Source organism: Rhinopithecus bieti, unplaced genomic scaffold (assembly GCF_001698545.2).
Source record: "Rhinopithecus bieti isolate Rb0 unplaced genomic scaffold, ASM169854v2 scaffold_20170, whole genome shotgun sequence".
NCBI classification, from domain to species: Eukaryota; Metazoa; Chordata; class Mammalia; order Primates; family Cercopithecidae; genus Rhinopithecus; species Rhinopithecus bieti.
The window spans coordinates 2,225,048-2,243,466 of NW_016810097.1; the positions used below are offsets into that span (position 1 = coordinate 2,225,048).

General features: G+C 43.8%; 3 protein-coding genes across 10 annotated transcripts in view; 2 read left to right on the plus strand and 1 right to left on the minus strand.

Annotated features, from left to right (window-relative positions):
* Window positions 1-7,498, plus strand: part of CDC23 (cell division cycle 23) — a 37,839-nt gene extending 30,341 nt beyond the window's left edge. The window contains exons 10-16 of the mRNA XM_017891299.1: window positions 2,487-2,640; window positions 2,759-2,878; window positions 3,210-3,285; window positions 3,610-3,671; window positions 5,411-5,489; window positions 5,565-5,684; window positions 6,165-7,498. Coding sequence (XP_017746788.1) covers window positions 2,487-2,640; window positions 2,759-2,878; window positions 3,210-3,285; window positions 3,610-3,671; window positions 5,411-5,489; window positions 5,565-5,684; window positions 6,165-6,335 — 782 coding nt within the window. The 3' untranslated portion in view covers window positions 6,336-7,498. The remainder of the gene's footprint in view (window positions 1-2,486; window positions 2,641-2,758; window positions 2,879-3,209; window positions 3,286-3,609; window positions 3,672-5,410; window positions 5,490-5,564; window positions 5,685-6,164) is intronic.
* A 394-nt stretch (window positions 7,499-7,892) lies between these two features.
* KIF20A (kinesin family member 20A) lies at window positions 7,893-17,173 on the minus strand. Of its 2 annotated transcripts, none has more exons than XM_017891309.1 (19): window positions 17,046-17,173; window positions 15,743-15,928; window positions 14,068-14,157; window positions 13,851-13,970; window positions 13,120-13,258; window positions 12,812-12,999; window positions 12,597-12,726; window positions 12,224-12,418; window positions 12,008-12,119; window positions 11,833-11,901; window positions 11,487-11,630; window positions 11,188-11,353; window positions 10,916-11,080; window positions 10,648-10,787; window positions 10,398-10,500; window positions 9,885-10,083; window positions 9,551-9,642; window positions 9,175-9,312; window positions 7,893-8,510 (listed from the first exon to the last, which is right to left on the minus strand). In XM_017891309.1, the coding sequence occupies exons 2-19, from the start codon at window positions 15,905-15,907 to the stop codon at window positions 8,193-8,195; spliced, it is 2,673 nt and encodes an 890-aa protein (XP_017746798.1). In that variant the 5' UTR covers window positions 15,908-15,928; window positions 17,046-17,173; the 3' UTR covers window positions 7,893-8,192. The 2 variants fall into 2 exon arrangements, with proteins under 2 accessions (XP_017746798.1, XP_017746797.1); XM_017891308.1 differs by having other exon boundaries at window positions 16,694-17,167.
* Window positions 17,174-17,182: 9 nt separating this feature from the next.
* Window positions 17,183-18,419, plus strand: part of BRD8 (bromodomain containing 8) — a 43,475-nt gene continuing 42,238 nt past the window's right edge. For 6 of the 7 annotated variants that reach the window (XM_017891300.1, XM_017891306.1, XM_017891301.1 and 3 more), the window contains exons 1-2: window positions 17,183-17,301; window positions 18,217-18,313. In XM_017891300.1, the coding sequence (XP_017746789.1) occupies window positions 17,283-17,301; window positions 18,217-18,313 (116 nt within the window). In that variant the 5' untranslated portion in view covers window positions 17,183-17,282. Of the gene's footprint in view, window positions 17,302-18,216; window positions 18,314-18,419 lie in introns of those variants that run through there. The other variant, XM_017891307.1, reaches the window with a different exon arrangement.

The following is an 18,419-nucleotide window of genomic DNA, read 5'->3' on the forward strand; positions in this document are numbered from 1 at the left end:
TGAAAAATATCTTTTAATAAACGGAGAGTGGGCCATGATAACTCTAACAAGACTAGGTTTACTCCCACCAGGCTGACCACAGAACACATTGATTGACTCTATCTGAAAATTTTTTTAAAATTAAAAAAAAATTAAATTTTAAAATTATTACTTGACTAACCTTTGGTAAGAATTCAATTGCATGATTTGAAACTTTAAAAGAATAAAAAGGTATAAATATTTTATTTTGATACAGTGTCTTGCTCTGTCACCCAGGCTGGAGTGCAATGGTAAAATCATGACTCACTACAGTCTTGACCTCCTGGGTTCAAGCAGTCCTCCCACCTCAGCCTCCTGAGTAGCTAGAACTACAGGTGCACACCACCATGCCCAGCCAGTTTATATTTTTAAAAAATTTTTGTAGAGATGAGGTTTCATTGTGTTGCCCCTGGTCTCAAACTCTTGAGCTCAAGCAATCCCGTCTGGGCCTCCTAAAGTGTTGGGATTACAGGTGTAAACCACTGCACCCAGCCTTAAAATTTCTTTATGTTTATTCAAGACAAATGTGAATATTCATGTTTACTTCCTTTTTATTACACAAAATGTAGCATATTACACATATTCATCTGCATCTTTATAATTTAAAATATATCTTGGAGAGAGATGTTCTATGAACACAAAAAGAACTATCTTTATTCAGGTGCAAAAAAATTAGAGGGATGAAACATAATTTAATTGAATGGCCTCTTATTGATAGACATTGGAGTTATTTCTAGTCTTTTGATTTTAGAAAAATTTTCTTTAGTGACTAACATTGTCCATAGTCCAAGGGTTTTGCATTTGTAATTTTGACATATTGCCAATTACCCTTGTAGTGGTTATACCAATTTATATTCGAGTCAGCAGTCTGAGAGGACCTGATTCTTCAAGCCTCTACATCCGAGTGTGTTATCAAACTTTAGGATGTTAGCCAATATGATGGGTGAAAAATGGTATTTAAGGGTAGTTTAGTTTGCATTTATCTTAGGAATGAGGTTGAGCATCTTTAAAATACTAGGAAATGGAAGTATAGAATGAAACTAAAATAGCATTTTCTTCTCTTATCAAGACCAAAAACCTACACACAGCGGACCCCAGAGAAGGAAATCTCAGCCTCCTCTGAGAGGCATTTGGGAACAGACCACCCCTCAGTACAAGTACTTCACATGAATTAACCCATTCAAATTCACACGTCCTTGAATGATAGGCGCTGTTATACCATTTTACAGATGAGAACACTGAGGTTGAGAGAGCACAACGTTCCCAAGATCTGTTAAGTGACAGAGCAGGGGCTTAATCCTAGGTCTGGAGGACTTCAGGACCTGGATATCAACGACTAGCCTGTACTATTTAGGATGCTGTATTTATGCATGGAGTTTGAATTACGCCATTTGTATGCTGTTCTTCTCCCATCGGATTTATGCCCTTCTCCCTGGTCTAGCCATCTTCCAACTCTGTGCCTGCTTTGGAAGAATATATTTTTCTTTAATGTAGCTCTGGTTCATTGCTTTTCCCTGTAGATTTTTGAGATGCAGCAAGTTCATTCTCAGGCAGTCTTTACCTCTCTGTACTTTACTGTACTTTACCCTTTTCTGCCTGCGTCTTGATAGAAGTCACTGTGTTTGTAGCAAATTATAAATATTGATCTGTTTTCTCTCTCACCTTCATATAAATATGCGAGTTGGAGCATTGGGCTGTGTAGTGATCATTTTTAAAAAAGCAATTGGGGAAAATTTATTTCTGGCTTATATATGAGGGATTAACTCAACATAATCATGTGAGCACAAAATAATGTAAGATTAGTTGATTTATAATTCCTTATTAAACACAACTGAACTTTGCCAGAATTACTTAGGAAAGACAAATTCCTCCCAAGTAGAGCTATGACATTGAAAATTCTGGGCCGGGCACCATGGCTCACGCCTGTAATCCCAGCACTTTGGGAGGACGAGGCGGGCGGATCATGAGATCAGGAGATCGAGACCATCCCGGCTAACATGGTGAAACCCCGTCTCTACTAAAACTACAAAAAAGTTAGCTGGACGTGTTGGCGGGCGCCTGTAGTCCCAGCTACTTGGGAGGCTGAGGCAGGAGAATGGCATGAACCCGGGAGGCGGAGCTTGCAGTGAGCTGAGATCGTTCCACTGCACTCCAGCCTGGGCGACAGAGCGAGACTCCATCTCAAAAAAAAAATACGGCCGGGCGCGGTGGCTCAAGCCTGTAATCCCAGCACTTTGGGAGGCCGAGGCGGGNAAAAAGAATATATATATATTTTTTAACCAGAATATGTGATATATGAAATATATTTCCCAAGGGAATATTTCCCTTTTGTACAATTTGGGTGATTTGCCAGGACTTTAGACGGAATGGGTTATGGTTTCACGCCCATTTGGTGGAATGCTATCTATTTTAATAGACTTTTATTTTTACCTTTCTTATTATTCATTTTTTGTTTGATTTTTAACTAGGCAATTATTACAGCTTACGTTCTCAGCATGAGAAAGCAGCCTTGTATTTCCAGAGAGCCCTGAAATTAAATCCTCGGTATCTTGGTGCCTGGACACTGATGGGACATGAGTACATGGAGATGAAGAACACGTCTGCTGCTATCCAGGCATATAGGTGATTATCTAGAGGGCGGTGAGGTAGAGCAGATTGCTGTGATGTTAGGAGCCTCTAAGCCTGCAAGTTGCTAACCTTGATTCTGCCTTCTTAACAACCTGTCTTGTCCATTTCTTAGACATGCCATTGAGGTCAACAAGCGGGACTACAGAGCTTGGTATGGCCTTGGGCAGACCTATGAAATCCTTAAGATGCCATTTTACTGCCTTTATTATTATAGACGGGCCCACCAGCTTCGGTAAGCCTGGTCACTTGACAATGCATCTGATATGGGAAGGGCTAATATCTTTTTTTCCCTCTTTTGATAGCTATTGACAAATTACAGTAGATGGTTTTTACTCTTAGGGATCTGAGTTTAAAGTTGCTAAATGCTGTTTGGTTATTTTCATTTACTGTATTTCACTAACAGGTTAATAGTGTAATTATGAACACAAAGTAATCTATTATATGGAGCATTAGGTTAAAGACCAGTTGTTGCATAGATTTGAAATAGTGGTGTACTGGTTCCTCAAGGGAGAACCTCAGTTTCTGTCAAGTCTTTGCTCAGACTGTCTATTCTTCTTTCTCAGACCCAATGATTCTCGCATGCTGGTTGCTTTAGGAGAATGTTATGAGAAACTCAATCAACTAGTGGAAGCCAAAAAGGTACCTTAAATTGGGTCCTGAAGAATTTGAGTGGAAATCTGCTGTTTAGATGAAGGTTGGGCTATCTGTGCTCTAATTTTTCGCTTATTCTGATCTAGGTGCATAGGAAAGTCTGAATATTTATAGATACATAGTCTGAAAGCAAAGCTGGGCCAAGGTCATCAGTGGGAATGTCAGTGTGTAGCCTAGACCTATCAGAACTGGTAATGCCTTGCATTCTATAAATCTGAACTTCTGGGAGGCTTGCAGTGTCTTAACCTTCATATGATTTAGTTGTGGCACATGGGACAATGGTCAAAATGACCAGTTTTATTTTTTTGACAGTGTTATTGGAGAGCTTACGCCGTGGGAGATGTGGAGAAAATGGCTCTGGTGAAACTGGCAAAGTGAGTGAAAGGAGTGAAATGCTATTGATATTGCTGTTGGCTTCTCTGGGATGTGGGTCCTGCATGTTCTAGAGCCTCCCATTCACCCATAATTCTACATGGGTGTGGGGATGTAGCAGGATATATGAATGCTGGTCTGTGAATGTAGCCATCTTGACCCTAGAGAATGCCATTTCTGGCCAGGCGCAGTGCTGGGATTACAGGCACGAGCCACCTTACTCTGGGTATTACTAGATAATTTTTGCAAGGATGTATTATCTAGCTTAGATATTACTGTTTACTAACTCTCCTTCCATCATTAGTAGAGTAATTATTCTAAGCTTTGATAACAGTAACTATCACATCTAATACTATTCTAGTTCCAAAATGCCTGTAATCACAGCACTTTGGGAGGCTGAGGGAGTGGATGAGCTGAGGTCAGGAGTTCAAGACCCAGGAGGCGGAGGTTGCAGTGAGCCGAGATTGCGCCATTGCACTCCAGTGGGGGCAACAAGAATGCAACTCTGTCTCAAAATAAAAAAAATAAAAAGAGAATGCTACTTCTCTTGAAGGAGGGCAGTTGCTTTCCTATTAAAGCAAGAGATCAAAATTGATTTGAAGAACGGATAGAATTTTTGTGTCTAGGAAAACTACTTTCAGTATTAATTTCCTAATAAGGGCCAGAAAAATTAGGAATTACTCAAAGAGTAGGCAAAGAGGTTCTTGAATGTAAAGAGGTTCCTGTCTGGATTCTTAGGGAAAAAAATTGAGTTGCTGGGTATCTTTTTTTTTTTTTTTTTTTTTTTTTTTTACAGATAGGATCTTGCTATGATGACCAGGTTGGTCTTGAAATCATTGGTCTCAGCCAGATTAGAGAGTAGCTAGGATTATGGCCCTATGCCACCATGCCTGACCTCTTGGTATCTTTTTTTTTTTGAGACAGAGTCTTGCTCTGTCATTCAGGCTGGAGTGCAACCTCTGCCTCCTGGGTTCAAATGATTCTCCTGCCTCAGTCTCCTGAGTAGCTGGGATTTCAGGTGTGTGCCACCACACCTGGCTAATTTTTGTATTTTTTAGTAGAAACAGGATTTTGCCATGTTGGCCAGGCTGGTCTTGAACTCCTGATCTCTGGTGACCCACCTGCCTTGGCCTCCCAAAGTGCTGGGATTACAGGTGTGAGCCACCGCACCCAGCTTTTTTTTTTTTTTTTTTGAGTCAGAGTCGCACTCTGTGGCCCAGGCTGGAGTATAGTGGTGTGATCTTGGCTCACTGCAACCTCCACCTCCCGAGTTCAGGCAATTCTCGTGCTCCAGCCTCCTGAGTAGGTGGGATTACAGGCATGTGTCACAACGCCCGGCTAATTTTTGTATTTTTAGTAGAGATGAGGTTTCACCTTGTTGACCATGCTGGTCTCGAACTCCTGACCTCAAGTGATCTGCTCTCCTTGGCCTCCCAAAGTGCTGGGATTACAGGCACAAGCCACCTTACTGTGGGTATTACTAGATAATTTTTGCAAGGATGTATTATCTAGCTTAGATATTACTGTTTACTAACTCTCCTTCCATCATTAGCAGAGTAATTATTCTAAGCTTTGATAACAGTAACTATCACATCTAATACTATTCTAGTTCCGAGTGTCATTTATGTTAAAATTGATACTTATACCTATGTATTGTTTTTTTTGGCCGTACTTTTACTTTTTTTATTCACTAAGTTGCTTTGGGATATCATTGGTACTTAAAGACCAGTTTCTTTTGTAGGCTTCATGAACAGTTGACTGAGTCAGAACAGGCTGCCCAGTGTTACATCAAATATATCCAAGATATCTATTCCTGTGGGGTATGTATCATAGCGTGAGAATTGTGTTGCTGATATTATTGCTGTCACCTCAGTCATTTTGCTTTCCTTTTCTAGGAAATAGTAGAACACTTAGAGGAAAGCACTGCTTTTCGCTATCTGGCCCAGTACTATTTTAAGTGCAAACTGTGGGATGAAGCTTCAACTTGTGCACAAAAGTGTTGTGCTTTCAATGATGTGAGTATCAGTTCTTCAATAAAAGGTTTGAATTTTAGGCTAGAACATAAGATATTTAAGTGGAAAGCCTACCTTGGCCAGGCGCAGTGGCTCACGCCTATAATCCCAACACTTTGGGAGGCTGAGGCAGGAGGATTGCTTGTGCCCAGGAGTTAAAGATGAGCCTGGACAAAAAAGGGAGACCTTGTCTCTACAAAAAATATATTTCACCAGGTTTGGTGGTGCATGCCTGTGGTCCCAGCTACTCGGGAGGCTGAGGTGAGAGGATCACTTGAGCCTGGGAGGTTGAAGCTGCAGTGAGGCTTGATCACACCACTGCAGTGTAGCCTGGGTGACACAGTGAGACCCCATCTCAAAAAAAAAACAAGCAAGCCTACCTGCCTGCCTTGATCTGTGGAACTTGCATATCAGCATCTTAATAACTTGTTTTTGAGACTAGCCTTGGACATGTTTTGAAACATTTGCCTGACTTTGTTGCAGACCCGGGAGGAAGGTAAGGCCTTACTCCGGCAAATCCTACAGCTTCGGAACCAAGGCGAGACTCCTACCACCGAGGTGCCTGCTCCCTTTTTCCTGCCTGTTTCACTCTCTGCTAACAACACCCCCACACGCAGAGTTTCTCCACTCAACTTGTCTTCTGTCACGCCATAGTTGGCTACTGTCAAGCCAGCACATTGTTAGACCCATCTTAATTAAGCCTTACCTCCATGTAAAGAACAGCACGTCTGTTCCAAGGACCTCAGCTCTTCTTGTTTCTACAGATGGCAACAGCTCCATAGGGACAGCTTGTATAATTACCTTCAGAGGCCGACTGACAGAATACTGGCAGGAAAAGACATTATCTTGCCAGTTAGAAGTACTTCTATCTCACTTATGTGCGGAGAGTGGCTGTAGATCTTGGCCTTCTTCTCTGAATTTTTTTTTTTTTTTGCCCCCAAGAAAGTTGCTTTTATAGCACTTTAGCACAGGCAATGCTACAGGAACAGTTTCAATGCTGCTGAGAGTGAAAGAAAGGAGGAAGGTCTGCCGCTGTACACTCAGCTAGCAGTAGGGCACTGAGGACCCTAGGAATAAGTCAGAGCAATGGATACAAATGACCTTGCTCTTGAATTTGCTGAGCATGATCCTTATTCTGATGTCAGAGATTAGGTTTAAATGGAATAGAGCTCTCCATTTGTACTTCACTCTAGGGAGACAATCTTCCAAAACAGTTTTGGGTGTCTTCTAAAAGCTTTCAAATTGGAAGTAACTTACTAGAGTTGAATAAAAGAAGGGCAGAAAGAATTTCACAGAGCTTGGAACTGCTGATAGCCCTTACTGAGGGCAAAAGATGGCTATATTGTTAGCTATACTCCTACCAAAGCAAAGCAAGGAAATAGGATTATAGATAATTTCACGGACATTTGGAAATAACATTGTGATTATACAGACAAGAATAAACTCATTTCAAGCTGGTCTGTTTTAATAAATTTTCAATGTAATTGTCTATTTTTTTCCCTCCCATCTGCAACAGAATACATTTTTTTCAGCCTTTATCTAGATGAGGTAAAGGGAATCATTCTTATGGTGCTCTTGGAGAGTTTCAGGTCTGTGCATGTATGTGCAGCAGGAGGTAATATGCTATAATATCTGCGTAATATATTTGCACAATAGATGCTATGGATCATTCTGAGCTCAGGGTCCAGATTTCATTCTTATTCCCAGGATTTTGTGTTACCTTTTTACCTCCTAACATATGTTTGTTTGTTGAGACAGAGTCTCGCTGTCACCCAGTCTGGAGTGCAGTGGGGCAATCTTGGCTCACTGCAAGCTCCACCTCCCGGGTTCACACCATTCTCCTGCCTCAGCCTCCCGAGTAGCTGGGACTACAGGCGCCTGCCACCATGCCCAGCTAATTTTTTTTTTTTTTTTTTTTTGTATTTTTAGTAGAGACGGGGTTTCACTGTGTTAGCCAGGATGGTCTCGATCTCCTGACTTCGTGATCTGCCCGCTTCGGCCTCCCAAAGTGCTGGGATTACAGGCGTGAGCCACCACGCCCGGCCGACACTTCATCTTATGTTAAGGAAGGTTTAGAACATCTAATACGACTTGAATTCATCTGTTACTAAGCCTTCTTAAGCAAGCTGTATACTAGTTACTGGTCTCTACTGCCATGCCTTTTCAAGGTTCCCATGGTCCAGAATGATGTTTGATTCTCAATTTTTCTGCCCCTTTTATAATTTGTTTTAATGATTTTGCTACATTTTGAATTCAATAAAAAATGTGAACAATAATATCTTTAATATAACTGTTTTTGTGTGCATAGAAACCATAGAAGTAAATTATAAAAAAAAACCCATGAGATTACATAGGTGGTTATAATATAAAAGTGGGAAAAAAGCTAGTGTCTGAGTATTGCATCATGGATATAATTCCTGATATATGGTAAAGCATAAAAGAGACCTATTTTTTCAGGAGAGTAGCTGACCCACCTCAGGGCCACGACTGCTCTTCTCTTTCCCCACAGCCTTAGTACTTTTTGCCAAAAGGCCCAGATTTGAGTAAAGGGGAGCGCCGTGAGCGTAGGATCCGGGCATAAGGGCTGCAGTCTGTTGAGCTTTGGCAGGTTGGTGTCCGGGGAAGTAAATTTCGAAGGAATGGTTTCTTCCCTGGTGGTTGTTGGTTTGGTTGCTGGTTTTCCTGGTTGGCACCAAGGCGCTTTTTGGCAGAAACCTGGCCTTGGAGTTTTAGCACAGTATGATACTGCTCAGCAATACATGCTGCCTTCTTCCGAAGGTCCAGTTTTACTAGCACCATGTTGTTCTGCAGTTCAGCCAGAGTCTGGTCCTAAGGAAGATCAATAAAGTTAGAGAAAACACTTTTGTCTGGTATATTAGAGAAACGAGAGGGCTAAGGGTAACATATACCATCCATTACTAGTTACTAACAACTGTTTCTTAAAAGATTAAAACTCTAAGATCAGAGCTTATAACTGAATAACGGGACATTTTTCTGAGAACAAAACATAAGCAGTGCTGAATAGGACATCTTCTAACACATAAGGTAGCTTGAGTAAATTTAATTTCTAAGTGCTTCAGTCTCTAGATATCAAATTAAATGTTGAGTTTAAGATATACAGTTTTAACATTTTAATATCTCTGGAATCAGTATGCATCTTACTGATGAGAAATGTCATAGCTAAATTGTTACTTTTTTCTTAGTAGTACATAAAATAATGGTTTCTTATAATCAGTAGCATCTTAGATGAAATATGACAGTAACTACTTCCCTAAAGTGACTGTGACAGAAAATGCCTATAAATTACTTAGCACAGTGCCTGCTACTTAGTAAATGCTTAACAAAGAATAGTTATTTTTACTTTGCAAATGTACTGCTCTCACTATAAATTCAGCCTAAAAATCTTTACCTTTTTTTCTGGTCCTCTTTCCTTTCTCACATATACATTGGAGTGGGCTGGTAGGAGAGAAGTGGGTATATAATTTGCCCTAACCTGTTTGATTAGGATTTCATCACAAGTGGTCAAGGCTTGACGAAGTTTTCCTGCCCCAGTGCTGTGGCAACAAGCTCTCTCTGCTGATTGGAGAGACTCACCAAGTTTCTGAAGCTCTGTCCGCAACAGCCTTATATTCTGAAAAAGGGGAAGTAGGAATCCTATTGTAGCCAAGAGCAACCAGGATAATGATCTGGAGGGGTCAGGTAGCCATTTGAAGAGAAGTAAAATTAGAAAGCCTAGTCAGCTGAGTGAAATAGCCACTTTCCAGAACTGTGCACAACGAACATCTTGTCTTCACATGAACCAGTAATAGAGTGTTGCATGTGGGAAATTACCTTAGGTAAGAGTTTGGTAAACAGAGAAATTTAATTACCTTCTGGCCCTCTTCTAACTTCTTGTCCACATCAATGGTGAAGGGCTTGGCTGAGGGTGGTGGTTCTAACATTTTCTGATACTTATGCAACTCTGAGGGAAGGAAACGGGAAACTTAAAATATGTGGGGGTTTTTTTAGCCTTGGACTAACCTCTTTAACAGTAGCTTGCAGCAAATATAAAAAGTGAGGCTATGTGCATCCTAGATTGAAATGTCAGGGGGATGTAGCTTGCAGTTTAGGAAATTATGTTACAGCAGGAGTTAGAGGGCCTGGGTTTGAGTAACAGCTCTTCCCTGAACCACTGTTACGTTTCCTGCCTGTCTCTTTCCTCACCTTCAGTGGTGGAGTTTAGCTCTGCTTTGCACTGGTGTAATTTAGCTTTAACCTCCTGAAGCTGCTGGGTAGAGGCAGAAGCTGCCAACCTTTGTGACCGCCGTAGGGACAATTCAGACCCTGATTGCTGATGGGCCACTGACTGTTGCTTGGCTTCCTGCAAGAGAGCTTCTAGCTCTTCAATCTTTTCATCCCGCTCCTAAGAGGGAAGCAGAGAGCACAATTCTTTGCAGAGCCAGAAAAATACTGCCAAGACAGATGACTGAACAAACAAAGCACTTGTGACACTGATCCCTTGAAAACCTTTTGTTAGCACTTAATACGATTTCGTGGCCAACTGAACCCTTAATCAATTCACCAAACACAGGTTGAACCCAAAGCACTATGGATAATAGAGAAAAGGGAGTTCTATATTCCTGCCCTTACTGGAGTAGTTTATAAAATCGCTTTACTTCAGGCAAGCTAGTGATGGAAATCTGAGCAGCTAATTGGAGCTGGCTCAGGGCAACTCACCTGAATCTCTTCTTGGTAAAAACTTGTCAGTGACTCCTTGAGGATATTTAGTTTTTCTTCATACATTTCCTCCAATAGTTCCTTTTGGGTGTCCAAATGTTCACTGTCAGAAACAGGAGAAAAGAGAAGTATGCGAAGGTTCTGAGGAGTGAACTTGGGGAACAGATCTTGAGGCACAACTCCACCTAACTCCTTACTTCCACCCTCTGTCCCAGGTGACAGAGCAAAAGGGGTCACACTCAGCTAGTACCTGCACCACTGTTCCCGCTGTTGCATCTGTTCTACCATCTCATTGCAAATTTCATCTCGGAGATGCATCTCCAGCTGCAGCTTTTCCTGTCGTTCCTTCAAAAGCAGTGTCTTCATGGCTTCTACTACTTGTAGGAGCTCCTAGGAGAGACACACGTCAGAGGTCATCAGATGCTCATGCCCTCAAAAGGCACAAGCCTACCTGGAAGGCACTATGGAAAAATGTGTAGCCACTAAGCTGCTACACTAAAGCTTTCTTGTATTCTCACCTCTTTGCCATACATGGAGATGTCAGTTTCATTTTCAATGTCATCATCAAGGCCTGCGTCTGCCTTAGCTCCTTTCTCTAAGCTGGGGGGTGCCTGAAGACTATGTTCCTTGATGAACGAGTGCAGGGATGGGAATCCCAGTTGCATAGGTGGGGCATGCACAAGCTAGAGGAAAAAAAAATATCTTACTTGACTCCGTAAGTAGTCCCTAGGAGCTTTCTTAGAGTTACTAGTTCCAAGTGAGCACACCCATCACACCTCTGGCTTCTCACCTGGCTAGCAATAGCTGAGAACTTGGCCACATGAAGAGTTTCATCATAGGTAGATGCACAGGGATTCACATTGACAATCATGCAGGAACGGCCTCGGCCTGTGAAGAAACCTTGGAACACTCGAGTCAACTTGCTGTCACGGAAGGGAACCAGGTTCTGCTTTGACCTGGCAGAGAATCAGAGATAATAGAGTTGTGAGCAGAACACCAGTCCTTTGGGTATCCTAGCACCATCCCCACTGGTGACCAGGAAGTCTCTTAGCAAATTTCTGAACCCAGGGCTTATAGTCAAAAGCTCACCGGTTCTGCTGATTTTGACGAAGGGCAGCAATACAGCGCCCCAGGGTGTGCAGAGAGGTGTTAATGTTTCCTGCTTCCTTCAACCGTTCACCACTCTTCTGATCTTTGCAGCGCTCTGAGCCAGCCAGATCACAGAGTGACAGCCTAGAATGATGCACAGGACCTGACATAAGGGCCTCACATGTTGAGCCTTCTGGCCCTTTTGTAATTCTGGAGAGGGGATGGCCCACTAAGAATCTCTGTACCCAAAGAAGGAGAACAAGTAGTTCCCCTAAGGACCTCCTCCATGCTTTCCCAACTATCATGTATGGCCAAGAAGCCCACATTTCTAAATGGAAAAACTTACTCGCTGATCTTGGGGACCATATCTCCTTCCCCCTGAAGGTGTAGGATCCTGATTGAGAAGATGCTGTGACTGGAAGTTAAGAAAAACAAAAAGTCATTGCACATCTTCCATAACCAGGCAGAGGACTAATGTTTCCTGGAACATAGTGAAGAGTTTATTCTTACAATCTACTCACCTGCGGCTGGAATTCTGGTTGAGGTGGGTGCTGGCAAAGCTCTGGTTCTTACGACCCACTTTCAGGAGCTTCCAGGCCTCCTCAGCATCTTGCACATGAATCCAGTTGAGATCTGGGGCCAAAGGAGAGGGGTGTAAGATGGGAACATCCAACTCTTGCCCGTCTCTCCCCAGTTGCCCTACAGCGTTCATGCCAGCTTCCCCCATGTTCCTTTACCTTTCACATAGGGATTGCCATTTTGATCCTCGCATAGCCGCAAAGTCTGCCTCTTGCGCTGTTGGCTAGGTGGTTCTAATAGGTCATAAAGCAGTTCGTTGTAGATCTCAAAGAACGAGACCCAGACGGAGAAGCGAATGTCTGCCGGGACAGGTACTGGGGCAGTGTCTGGCTGTGCCCATCGGTGACTTGTTTCTGGGGAAGAAGCCAATGTATAGGGCATCAATCTAGAGCAGTTCATCTCTCTTTTGGCCTGCAGGGGACTTGGAAGGCACACTTCAGATTGCAACCTCTGGTCTGTACTCCTGGCAGCTATTAGGAACAGGGGGTGAGTTCCTACTATTTCTTGGCAGAGCCCAGTCATGGTACATACCATCCAGCTGGCTACTGCTGGTACATTGACTGATAGAAGAGAGCCCAGCAATGCCACTGTCAAAGCTGGTGCTGGTACCTATCCGACTTTCAATGTAGACACTCCTCTTCAAGGAAGTGGACAGCTCCTCCTGGAGGGGCACAGGGAGAAGGTAATCACAAAACTTCCGAGATTTGTACCCCCTGCCCCCACTGCCATGGATATCAATGCTTTACCTCTTGGAGGCCTCCACTTAGCAGGGACAGCTTCTTCATTTCCTCCTGTCGGATCTGCTTGCTGTCTAGCCAGATTACCTCATTGGAGAGCAAGGGCTTTAGATCAGGTGTTGGATGAAGCTGGCCTTGGAGGCTATTGAAGATCAGCACCAAGGACCGGGGGAGAATCCCTCCATCCTTGATAGTACCTGGAGGCATATGATGGCCAGCTGAGGCAAGTGCCCTTCTTCCCCTAACTCAGAGTCTCAAAAGGTAAAACTAACACCATTACCAGCCAATCAGGAATCCTGTGAAGTCTTACTACTCACCTTGAATTGTGTGGGTTTTCCCTGAGTTAGTGACTCCATATGTATAGATGAGCCAGTTCTGCCCTTTGAGTACATCCTTTACTATCTCCTTCACAGTTAGGTTGAAGAAGGATGCCTGTCCCACTTCTGGCCCAAAGATCTAGAGAAAGACCCAGTTTTTTAGAGGCCTATCCTTCATCTCCCACTTGCCTCCTGTGCAGAGCCAGCAGATATATTCCTTCTTGAGTGGTTGGCTCTGGAGACCACTCAAGCAGCTTCTTCCTGCAGTGCTGCCAGCTGTTCCCTAAACATTGAGGACTCAGGTACTCTCTGCTAGTCCATCTTTCAACTAAATCAACAAACACTTAAGGAGTGCTATGCCCTAGGCCTGATGCTGCACACACAATGGGGCAATATAATGGCCCACAAGCGTGGGCTTTTGAGATACATAGATCTAGATTCAAGTACTAACTCTACCAGTGACTAGCTACATGGCTTCAGCAATATTACATTCATTGAGTCACACTATCCTTGTGAGGAAAATAAGGAAATAATGATAATAGCAATAGAATTTTTCAGAATTGATATACATGTTGCTTGACACATTGACTAACACATAACTAGGGCCCTCAAAATTGTAGGTGTGCATATACAAGGAACTAACAGTCAGGTAGAGAAGCTTTCCCTCTAAAGAGGGAATAAAGTTGCCCTTACATGTTGGTCCTTTGTTCACAAACCAGTACCCTTCATACCTGGGAAAAGGTGAACCTGTGGGTGGCTTGGCCAATTCCCCGCTCATTGCTCTTCAGGGCAAAAGAGTCCTTGGGTGCTTGTAGAACAAGGGTCTCCACATTCTCAATATGGACACAACCCTGAGAAGGGAGAATATACAGTTGTCACAAAAGGCATTCCTGGGAATCTTTTGTACTGCATCATTTCACCTTAAATCCTCCCTTCTCAGACACTTACCTGATCTTCCTGTCGCTCCAACTCTGAAGGTAACAAGGGCCTAACCCTCAAGTATACTTTCACCTTCTCCATACTGTCCTCAGATGGAACCTGTGGCAGAATTCCAGCCCAGAACCACAGATTAATTTCAGCAGTTACCTCCGAGCAAATGGGCAAACAGTAGTTTCTAGGAACCATGATAACAGTACCCCATTTCACCTCAAATGTCTGTGCAGCTACTCTTTGGTTCCACAATCACTCCAACCCACATGGACATTTTTACTACTTTGTCACCCTTCCCCGTCTCATCATTATCCTGCAAACCTGGCTTGCCACACCAGTGATCTGAGTTAGAATTTATTGACTGGTATGAAAATTTGTATGTGACATTAAAGCAAAGCAGAGGCAAACACACTTGAATTTGAGTCCCAATTCCATCACTTAGTAACTATGAGACCTTGAACTATGAGTTCTTGAAAGTCTTTGCCTCAATTTCCTCATCTGTAGAATGGAGTTAATAATAGCACCCATGTTATTAATTCAGCAGATACTTAGAGGCCGGGTGCAGTGGCTCACGCCTGTAATCCCAGCACTTTGGGAGGCTGAGGGGGGCGCGGATCACCTGAGGTCAGGCATTCCAGACCAGCCTGGCCAACACAGCAAAACCCCGTCTCTACTAAAAATACAAACATTAGCTGGGCTTGGTGGGGGGTGCCTGTAATCCCAGCTACTCAGGAGGCTGAGGGAGGGAGAACTGCTTGAACCCCGGAGGCGGAGGTTGCAATGAGCAGAGATTGTGCCACTGCACTCCAGCCTGGGCGACAGAGCGACACTCCATCTCAAAAACAAACAAACAAGCAAACAAACAAAAAACAAAAAAAACCCGCAGATATTTAGAGTGCCTACTATGGCCTAGGAACTGAGAAGCTCTGATAGTCCATAGTGAGAGACATCATCAAGGACCATGCTCTCATGGAACTTTTTAAGTCTCTAAGAGAAACTCTATAAAAGCACAGTGACAATGTATGTTAATGTTTAGCATAGGACCTAGTACAGTGTTTCTCAACCAGGGTCACTTCCACTCCAAAGGCCATTTAAGCAATGCCTGAAGTGCCTGAAGACATTTCTTGATTGTCACAAATGGGAAGGCACTACTGACATCTAGTGGGTAGATGCCAGGAATGCTGTTAAACATCTTACAATATACAGGACAGATCCCTACAAGAACTGTCTAGCCCCAAATGTCAACAATGCTGTGATGGAGAAACCCTGGCCTAGCAGGAAAGCTACAACAAATTGAAGCTATGGTGATACGATCAAAACCTGAACATACATTCCACTTACATAATGCCTATATGACCTTGTGCAAATTATTTAGCACAACTGGGCCTCAAGGCAAAGAGAGATAACTATTATTCCCTGAGAGATTAACTGAGAGCATGCACTTGAGGGTATTTCATTAATGCAATGCAAATAATAGTTCTTCTGGACACACAACTCTTAGAATTTTTTTTTACTTGTCATGCCCTTAATTTTTTTTTTCTTTTCGTAGCCATTTTGTCCTACATGCCCTTAATTTTGAATTGATCTCTCAGACCTTCAGGATTGCTAGTCTTTGACCTCATACTACCCTGTATGGACAACTATTGACCTGAGGATATCACTTTCTGCCCCAGCCACTCCCCAGTTCCTTTACCTGCTGCTTGTCCTCTAGGGAGGTAGAGATGACAGAGCAGTCTGACAGCAGGTTCTTGCGTACCACAGACCCCAAATCGGCAGCTGTGGACTCAAACATGGGAGAGACTACGACATCGTCATCGGACAGCAAGCCCGCTGGCGGAGAAAGGATCCCTTGCGACATGACGGCAGGGGCAGCCTAGGTCTAAAAAGAGACCAAAAAGTGGGCAGGGAGAAGAACCTTTAGGGACAGAAGGGGCCGCGAATTTTAGGTAATAAGTCCCTTGATCCAGGACACCGGGTCCCGCTCCCTACTTCCTTTCCCCTCTAATTATCGGCAAAGGGGAAGGGAATGAGAGAAGTTCACTTAATGAACAATTGAGAGAAGTTTGGGCCGGGCGCGGTGGCTCAAACCTGTAATCCCAGCACTTTGGGAGGCCGAGACGGGCGGATCACGAGGTCAGGAGATCGAGACCATCCTGGCTAACACTGTGAAACCCCGTCTCTACTAAAAAATACAAAAAACTAGCCGGGCGAGGTGGCGGGCGCCTGTAGTCCCAGCTACTCGGGAGGCTGAGGCAGGAGAATGGTGTAAACCCGGGAGGCGGAGCTTGCAGTGAGCAGAGATCCGGCCACTGCACTCCAGCCTGGGCAACAGAGCGAAACTCCGTCTCAAAAAAAAAAAAAGAGAGAAGTTTGAGGTGGCATTTCTGAACGCGAACAGAAGTCCACAAAAATCTGGCTCCAAAAGCAGAAGGCCAGGCCTAAAGTAGGGCACCTCGCCCGCCGGTGCTGTGGAGGTGGTGTCAGGATCCCTCGGCTCCTTCTCTAACCTCAACCCCAAGGACCACCGTGAGAACAGAGATGCAGCATTAAGAGAAAAACAGATGGCTGCAGTTCCGATTTCTTAAAGCCTATTCCGCGCGGGCAAGAGCTGGTAACCCGGGCTCCAGCACAGCCGCACACTCACCCGAAGACGTGCCACTTGCTCCTCCTCGGGTACCGGCTCACTCACACCTAGTCGCCGAACCCGGACTTTCGCAGCCGGAGAGCACAACTCCGCCCACGAAGTGCAGCTTTGTTACCGATACAATATTTTAAATTACGCGCTGCGTTCGTTCGGCCAATGAGATAGGGAAGTCTGCAGCTACCAATCCGCGTAAGGAAAGGGGGCGGGTCTGACTGGAATTCCAGTCATTTGCTTCCGCTTGACCTCTCAGATCTAATATGGGTCCGGGTTACCAACTGTCGCGGGTTAGGAGTTATTTCGCTTGGGATTCTTCCAACTTAACCCTTTTCCTTGAACCTTAGACATTTCTTACCTAAGAACCCTAAAGGAAATCTTGAGGCTTCAGCCGCCAACCCCTGTCCTTCTTTAGCAGCAATCTTAAAAGGAGTGCACAAGATAACTGGTTTAGGGTGCTTGCTTTGTCTTACGGGAAAATACGACATTTCCCAGGAGGCACCGCGAACCAACGCCGGTACTCTACTTCCCAGAATTCCAGGGTTTCGGACCTACCAGACAGTCTCTCTTCAGGGTTGGAGACTTCGGGGCCAAGATGGCGACGGGAACGGGGAGTGAGTATCTGAGCAGGTTTTGCATGAAAGGCCTTTGTAGATCCGAGGCTAGGCACCATATTTTTGTTACACGCTTAGGGAGTGGGAGAAGTGGTTTGCTTGAGAGCCCAGGGTTTTCAGACACCTGCGCTCCACAGCATCGTGAAGACCAACATTTGGGGGCCCAGAAATCTGGAGTCTTGTTTCTCAGGGAGGGAGCGGAGGTGTGAGAGAAGCAGCTTAGTGAATTAGGAGCTCTTCGGGGTAACCGTAAAAGCACTCTAGAAACTTGGGCGTGTAGACGAAAAGATGTTATGAGCCAGACGGAGTAACCGGCACCTCAAAGAGCCATTCATTTTCTGTCCGACGTTTGTGAGGCAGTGGAAGTGGGGCCTTTTAACCATGAGCTTTTCTTGCCACTCAAGAAATTGCATCTCGGGGATTTCAGCCATTTTTCTTTTAGTGGACTGAAAATGTCTTTTAGGCCCGACGTTTGGAGTAGAGGATCTGAGAGAAGTAAACAAGTTTATGCTAAGAGGGAGGCGGGGTTGTAGGAGGGACTGGCCGCTCGGGTTCCTGGGAAATAAGCCCTGAATAAGTTCAAACTGGAATAAAGTCCAGTATTCTTAAAACTGGGCTTTTAGGGAGAACTGCCTAATCTGACATTCCCAATTTTTTAATAGAGCGGAGCTTCAAGCCGTGGCGTTTTAAGAAATAAAATGTTAATAATTCACATGCAACAAATTGGTACCACGGTCACTGATGGTATTTCACTTGGAGAGGTGAAAATCAAGATTTGGTGATAGTAGCTCACTTTGTCCTAACAAGTTAAATATTTTGTATTAGGCTTTTAGTCCTCTTTTTGGAGATTTTGGAGCTTAGCACTACAGTCTCAGTGGTTGCTTCCGAGGCTTTTTTTTTTTTTTTTTTCCCCAGAACACAAGCTGCTGAGTACTGGCCCCACAGAGCCATGGTCCATCCGAGAGAAGCTGTGTTTAGCATCTTCTGTCATGAGAAGTGGAGATCAAAATTGGTAAGATATCTAGGATGTCAGCTTTTCTGGGTCTTAGAAATTGTTAGATACTCTTTCACAATGGTAGATTTCTTTTTTTTTTTTTTTTTTTTTTTTTTTTTTTTTT

Excerpts from the sequence above, each read along its gene's own strand:
- KIF20A (XM_017891309.1), bottom strand. The coding sequence starts at position 15,907 with ATGTCGCAAGGGATCCTTTCTCCGCCAGCGGGCTTGCTGTCCGATGAC. Across the intron at positions 12,727-12,811 it reads TAAGTGGAGGCCTCCAAGAG|GAGGAGCTGTCCACTTCCTT; the intron begins GTAAAGCATTGA and ends GTGCCCCTCCAG. Across the intron at positions 8,511-9,174 it reads ATGAAATCCTAATCAAACAG|GACCAGACTCTGGCTGAACT; the intron begins GTTAGGGCAAAT and ends GATCTTCCTTAG.